General features: G+C 38.5%; 1 protein-coding gene across 1 annotated transcript; it reads left to right on the top strand.

Moving 5' to 3' along the window:
* On the top strand, window positions 1–1,946 carry LOC309491520 (NLR family CARD domain-containing protein 3-like; the record flags this gene model as incomplete). The annotated part of the gene is made up of 2 exons (XM_082190567.1): window positions 1–54; window positions 158–1,946. The coding sequence occupies 2 exons, from the start codon at window positions 1–3 to the stop codon at window positions 1,937–1,939; spliced, it is 1,836 nt and encodes a 611-aa protein (XP_082046693.1). The 3' UTR covers window positions 1,940–1,946.
* Between the last annotated feature and the right edge of the window lie 6,222 nt (window positions 1,947–8,168).

Here is an 8,168-nt window from a genome sequence, read left to right as displayed (position 1 = left end):
ATGAATATTCTGTACTACCTTTTGCCAGACCGCGTCCGATATGTCTTCATCCAAGTCAGTTTCCCACTTGTGTTTCAGAATGTCCAGATTGGTCTCATGGTATGAACTGAGCAATGTATAAATCTTGCTCAGGACCTGTTTTCTGTCTGTCTTACAGTCAAATATCTTATCCACAGTCCTCAACACATTTAGATCAAATCTGATGAAGAAGTTTAAGTGTCTGAATGAGGGAACAGCAAAGCAGGGAAACCCAACACTCCTGAATGAGATCTACACAGAGCTCTACATCACAGAGGGTGACAGTGGAGAGATCTGTAATGAACATGAGGTGAGACAGATTGAGACACAATCCAGGAGAGCAGCAACAGAGGACAAACCCATCAAATGCAATGACATCTTTAAACCTTTACCTGGACAAAACAAACCCATCACAACTGTGCTGACAAAGGGAGTCGCTGGCATTGGAAAAACAGTCTCTGTGCAGAAGTTCATCCTAGACTGGGCTGAAGGCAAAGTGAATCAGGACGTCCAGCTCATATTTCCACTACCTTTTCGAGAGATCAATCTGATGAAGGGCAAAACGTTCAGTCTTTCAGATCTTCTTCATGTGTTTTTCCCTGAAACAAAAGAAATGGAAATATCTAGTGACAAATATAAAGTGTTGTTCATCTTTGATGGTCTGGATGAGTGTCGTCTTCCCTTACATTTTCAAAGGAATGAGACTCTACGAGATGTAAACAAAAAGAAATCAGTGGACGTACTGCTGACGAACCTCATTGCGGGGAATCTGCTTCCCTCTGCTCTGATCTGGATCACCTCTAGACCAGCAGCAGCCGATCTCGTCCCCTCTGAGTGTGTCCATCGAGTGACAGAGGTACGAGGCTTCAATGAGCCACAGAAGGAGGAATACTTCAGGAAGAGAATCAGTGATCAGAGTCTGGCCAATACTATCATCTCACACCTGAAGTCATCAAGGAGCCTCTACATCATGTGCCACATCCCAGTGTTCTGCTGGATCTCAGCCACTGTTCTAGAGAAGATGTTGAGTGAAGCAGAGAGTGGAGAGATTCCCAAGACTCTCACTCAAATGTACACACACTTCCTGATCCTTCAGTCCAACATCAAACATGAGAAGGACTATAAGAAGAACCTGACAGATGAAGACATGATCCTCAAACTGGGGAAAGTGGCTTTTCAGCAGCTTGTGAAAGGCAATGTGATCTTCTATAAGAAAGACCTGAGAGAGTGTGGCATTGATGTGACAGAAGCATCAGTGTACTCAGGATTGTGCACTCAGATCTTCAGAGAGGAGTCAGGCCTGTATCAGGCGAAAGTCTTCTGCTTTGTTCATCTGAGTGTTCAGGAACATCTAGCAGCTTTATATGTGCACCTCTGCTTCACAAACAACAACAGAAATGTATTTGACCCAGTCTCTAAACCAGGTTTGTTGTCTATGTTTAAGAACTGGTCTAAACTCGATTTACCAGAATATGTTTCATTTTCTGAGCTCCATGAGAGAGCCGTGAATGAGGCTCTACAGAGTAAAAATGGGCATCTGGACCTTTTCCTGCGCTTCCTTCTGGGTTTGTCAGTGGAGTCTCATCAGATTCTCCTTCAGGGACTAATGACACTGAGAAGAAGGAGTTCTGACAGCAATGAGAAAACAGTTGAGTACATCAAGGAGAAGATCAGGACCATTGACTCTCCAGAGAAATCCATCAATCTGTTCCACTGTCTGAATGAACTGGGTGACCAGTCACTAGTGGAGGAAATACAACAGTATCTGAAATCTGGAACAATAAGTGAAGCCAGACTCTCTTCATCTCAGTGGTCAGCTGTAGGTTTTGTGTTGTTGACATCAGAGAAGAGTCTGGAGAAGTTTGATATTAATACATTTGTTGGAGAAAACAATAAAGCTGAAAAACTGAAGGTTCTTTAGAAGCTGCTGCCCGTGATTAAAGTTCAGTAAGTATCAGTGAAAACTATCACTTTACTGTTAAAACAAAAGAAAGTCAAAAGCTAATAAATCTAAGAAACATACGAACATTTATTGTATCAGTAATAGGAGCAATATGGCAGCATACTTGTTTTTATTGTTTTTCTGATTATTTTTTTTTATTTGAATTTATCTATTTTATTGATGTAAACAACATCAACTGGATAGAGCCAAAGACTGGACTAAAAAGGCATATAAAGCATGTATAATATGACATAAGTAAGCACACAATATTATATATATATATATATATATAAAAAAAAAAGGATATCATGGTTGAGATATCAGTTGATGGTTGTAAAATTCATGTCATGGGAATAATTTCAGGGGAATAATTTGTCTTAATTATATGCTAGACAAAGAGAGTGATTTATCACTGATCCAGTAATATAAAGTCCTGGCAACAACAGACAAAAAATTAAATATTCATATAGCATGTTTATTGGTTATTCACATGCAAGGGAGGCCAAGAATTCTAGCCCAAGAATGCGGTCTTACATTTAGAGCAAAGCGTGGAGTTAGTTGGTTTAATTTTATGTTGTATGTGTCGTGTCTGTTCAGAATCTTGTTCTTTTGCACACTGAGAGTTTGTTATCCTGAGTCCACACCATGTCCCATTTGTCTTTTATTCACACTTAACTCTCTCCAATTGTAATCTGTGACACCATTACCTCAAGGTTCCTGAGTAATTTTGAGACAATGCCATCCATTGGTGACCAAGTGCAGTGTTTTCTTTACTCCATCTACAAATTGTCTATTTCTCAATTTTCTATTGCTTTTTGTTTTCAGTTCATAGTGTTTACCAAGTATGATTTCCATCTCTCTACAGTTTGAGTGATTGTGGAGTCACAGAGAAAGATTCTGCTGCTCTGACTTCAGTTCTGATATCAAACCCCTCACAACTGAGAGAACTGGATCCGGATAATAGAAAACTGCGAGATCCGGGTGTGAAGCTTCTCTCTGGAAAAACTCTGGTAAGATCATCTACGGTATATCATAGTCAGACATGTTATTGTCTTCTGTAAGACTAAATCAGGGTTCCACAAATCTGGCACTGGAGGGCCGCTGCCTTACTGAGTTTAGCTCAAACCCTGATAAAACTCTCCTTCCTGTAACTCTGAAGACATGGATTAGCTTGTTCAGGCCTCTTTAATCAGGGTTGGAGAAACTCTGCAGGACAGCGGCACTTCAAAACCGGATTTGAGGAACCCTGGACTAAATGCTCTGATGTAAATTTTAGGGCTACACTGCAGAAAATAAATTTCTTTCTTAGTATCTTTGTTTTCTTTTCTTTTTTATATTCTTAATTGAAGATACATTTACTTGAGAAGCAAAATAACTTAAGCAATTTTTCAGTATAAAAGACTTAACATTTTATGTATCTTGATTTAAGAATTTGTAGATATTAGATATTTAGACTATGTCTGGATTGGATTCAGAACGATGATCAAAACACAGATGGAGTAGATCAAGTTCAACAACACCCCCAAAGCTTCACAGTCCTATACCTCGTCCTGCGTCGACATTTCATTAAGTAACATTAGGCAGTTTTGATTTTACATTTGCGTCTGCTTACATATGTGACCCGTTCTGGCAAAATGAGTCGCAATGAGCAATTGTTCATGACTGAGCTACACCTGTTTGACTTTAATAGTCAAAGTCAATTTTGAGAAAAATCGAGTTAAAGTTTTCTGAAGGTTCCAAAACAAAATCATCTACCAACCATACCTTAAAATCTCGGGTAATAACACCAAATTTGGCACACACCACCGAGTCAAAACCAAATATTTATAGGAACAATATATATTCAACTTTTTTCCCCATGGTACCACAATTGTTTGATTAAAATTTATGAAAAAGACAGCCTATATATTCAGACCTACTGTACTGCACGGATCTAATATAATGTTACACCTACATACAGATACAGATATTTTGAAACACTGTAATTCTGTGTAGGTATAAGAGTATATCGGGATCACGCGCTGTCTGAGGCGTCTTTGAGGCACGCTTCGGATGTGTCAGTCAATGTGAGTAAAATCATTTTGTTTAAATCAGTATGAGTTTGAAAATCACATTTCATTGGTTCAGACTCATGCCATCGAGAATTCGCTATTAATATTCACAAAGTTGGATTGCTACGTTTTAAAACAATACCAAACTTGTGCTGAGGGAAAGCACAGTCGTCGAGAAGCGAGCAGAGAAAACTGAATTTTTCATGGACAAAGGAAAACATACAAATAAAGATACTTTTTAAAATGTTTAATTGGTATTTTGACCCTTGGGATCACTAGATGAGGGCTTAATGAACTCATTTTTGTGAAAACCTCAAATTCGACCATTTTGCCTGTAGCTCAGAATTAGCCTGTACGCATTCTGACTCATTTTGCCAGCACGGGTCACATATGATATTGCATGTTTCTGCTTCTTCTTCTCCTGTGTTTTTATCAGGAGATTTAATACTTTTTCAAAAGTGAAAGATCTCAAACTAAACCGCCTTCAGTGATACATGTGTTAAATAGTTGTTGTTAAGTGTTAGCTTATTATATTTATGTTGAAATTTTATGGATTTAATTTTTACATTTTACATAATCTGCCTGTAAATGTTTGTATCTCCCAGGATACGTTTCCCCTTTGGGAGTTTAAATTAATTGGAAAAAAGAATGTTTGTTTGGCAATGCGTGTTACAACATTTTAATAACAATTTTAAAACATGTATTCTCTCATAACTTTAAACATTCTTTGTAAAATTCGGTCGAACAATGCCTGTTTATGAATATATTAGCCTACTGTATCATATTTAATATGCAAATTTCTAGGGCCTATGAATGATCAATATGACCAAAACTTTGCTGAGAAACATCATGTACACAGTCTTCTTCATGCCTTCTGTCCTCTGATTGATAGTTTATACTTAAAAAACAAAAACAAAATTCAAGTAAAGTCCTTTTGCTCAGAAAGTTTTTATTTTTATAAATGTAAATGTAAGAAACATTTATTAGACTGAAGCAACTGGGGTTTATTGATTATTAATACACCATTTTTTTTATCCATGATCCATAAAAGCCGTGTGTGTGTGTGTGCGTGTGTGTGTGCGTGTGTGCGTGTGTGTGTGCGTGTGTGCGTGTGTGCGTGTGTGCGTGTGTGCGTGTGTGCGTGTGTGCGTGTGTGCGTGTGTGTGTGTGTGTGTGTGTGTGTGCGTGTGTGCGTGTGTGTGTGTGTGTGCGTGTGTGTGTGCGTGTGTGTGTGCGTGTGTGTGTGCGTGTGTGTGTGCGTGTGTGTGTGCGTGTGTGTGTGCGCGTGTGTGCGCGTGCGTGCGCGTGCGTGCGCGTGCGTGTGCGTGCGTGTGCGTGCGTGTGTGTGCGTGTGTGTGTGTAATGTGATACTCAACAAAAAACAGATGCTAACTTGTATATGCATGCATGTGTGTTTTTTTGTTGAGTATCATATTTATACATCGCTTTTATGGCTCATACTGTCAGAAACACAGGGTTAGGACTAGTGTGAAAACTTGAACACAGTCAAAAGGTGAACCCAAATGCAGAAAACCAGATGACAGTTCTGGGAAATATCTTCAAATCTTTTATTTGATGAAAAGGAATGTCCAAACTTTCCTAGGATAAAGCCAAAAAGTAAACTCCAAAAAACTTCCACAAATAGTTTGATAACAGTTCCAAAAAGTAAATCCAAAAAGTCCACAAAGTAAATCCAGAAGGAATTTGAAAAAAAGTTCACAAAAAGATCTGTGAGTACTCCAAAATTTCAAAGAGCAAAAGTCAATTAAACAAAACAAAGGAACCATACCAGGTACACAAATTAGATTTAGATAACTCCAAAAGAGGCACAGCAAGAGAATGACCTAGACTTGGTCATAGCACTGGAAACACTGAGCAAAGTACTCAGGAGAAGGGTGACTTAAATACACAAACAGGGAACAAGGCACAGGAGACATAATGACAGAGACTGAAAACCAACAAGAGACACAATGAACATATATAATCTATGTGGCCAAACATAAGTCTAAAACCTTGACACCGGTGTTGTGCCTGAACGCGTTCATTGAACGATAGATAGTTCATGAACTCGTTCATATTTTGGGCGAACGTGAACTGAACGTACTCTGTTACTGCCTGATGAACGTTACTGTGAACTCGTTCATTCTGGTGTCTGTGAACGGCACGCTCTCTCAGTTTAACTTCGTTCAAAAGGGTGCAAGATTTCTATAGAAATGTATTTGTCCCGTTCGGAACCTCCGTTGTCCCGTTTATTGACGCTGATCTAACCACTGATGTATGACTGAATCTGATACAACAGCAACACTTGATCATAGCTGTCAACATTGAACATTGAAAATAAGGGAGATTTCCCAGAATCCATCCCCAAAATAAGGGATTTTTTTTACACGATTCTTACCCACAAACTTTTTTTTAAAAGCACTGATCATTAACAGTCTAAAGAGTTTATAACTACACAATATATATTAAAAAATGGCAGACCAATGGATATGTTTTGTTTTACTTTTCAAAAAAGTGCTTTATTTATGAACAAAGTAAACATTACTTACACATTTTCATTTTCTACAACGTATTTTTAGCTTAATGTTGAGAGACAGAGTGAGAAAGAAACAGAGAGAAAGAGACAGACAGGCAGAAAGAATGTGTAAGAGGCAGTTGAACAAATGGATAGAGACAGTAAAGACAACTGTACACTGTCTTTCTCTCTCACACACACACACAAACTGTCTGTCTTTCTCTCTCACACACACACACACACACACACACACACACACACACACACACACACACACACACACACACACACACACAGAGTTGATATTTTTATGAGAGGTCGTAACACAACGTATTATTCAATGCATTACTTCTATATAGATTATATAAGTTGCTCAAGCAGAACCATGTAGCTACTTATATTAAAATTGCATACATTTTAAATTAAAACTTAATTTACCAAAACAGCAGATTTCATACCTTTTCTAAATCGTTATACATAAAGTCTTGCATGTCACAACTAACTTGTTTTTCCACATCCACGAATGAGACGAGTGTCGTTATGTTACCTTGTTGAAGTAAATTGTAGTTTTCCTTGCTTTACCTCGTCTTAAAATAAAAAGATGACTGTGAAAAATGGTACTATTTAATTACATGCATGAATGGTAAGATTACTAGCCTACATTTTATTTAATTAAACGCATTTATGGTGAAACTATTACATTTTAATGTCAATCTGTGTGCATTTTAAACACGAACCATGCGTTGTCACTTTACAGCACAGCAAAAAATAGACTCGGTATGGAAACGATCTCTGCACTGCTGTATACGCACCACAACTGGAACGGATCGACGGACTGCATCCGTGTGCAGTGTGAAAGCTCTAACTGTTACTGTAACATGGGTGCGGGAAAAAATACGCATCGCACACGCACTGCAAACGGAGTATGTGTGAAACGGGCGTCAGAGGAAGACCGCGAGTGCTTAGGGTTCCATTTGGGACAGGGCGACAGATAGTTGCATGTTCTGAGTTAACACAATCAGAGCGTAAAAATACCGGATATTTTACGGGAAAATACTAAAACGGGAAGAGAGCGGGAAAAGAGCTAAAATACGTGAGAAACCCGGAAAAAACGGGAGGGTTGACAGCTATGACTTGATCACGACACCGGTCATCATCCAATCACAGTCCACACTCACGCGCATCAGACCCAGAGATCAGACCATACGAATAACAAACTCTAAATTGCCTTTGGCTTGCTCAGTTGGGGATATTTTGGGGATATTTAATTTAATTTTATCAATCAATAAATTCCTCTTGAAACAAACTTTGTTGTATTATTTTAATTTAATACTGTGAAGCTGCTTTGATGCAATCTGTATTGTGAAAAGCGCTATACAAATAAACTTGACTTGACTTGACTTGACTTAAATTGAGAATTAATGATTATTTTGGGACAAATCATTGTTTGATTTGTGCACAGAATCCTCCGCTGTCTGGTCGCTTCGATCCGGACTCGCGCTAACGGCAAATCCCTTTCACTGTCCGACTGGGTTTTGATTTCGGCAAATCAGTTTTAACGAATTCAAACAACGTGATTATTGTGAGTCCAACATACATCCAGCCACGCAAGAAAGCATCAAATCATCCTGAGTCGAATAAT

The sequence above is a fragment of the Leuciscus leuciscus genome, assembly GCF_965113295.1.
Source record: "Leuciscus leuciscus genome assembly, contig: HAP1_SCAFFOLD_321, whole genome shotgun sequence".
Lineage (NCBI taxonomy): Eukaryota > Metazoa > Chordata > Actinopteri > Cypriniformes > Leuciscidae > Leuciscus > Leuciscus leuciscus.
Note: the sequence above shows the minus strand (reverse complement) of the source record. Positions and strands in the feature narration are given on the sequence as shown.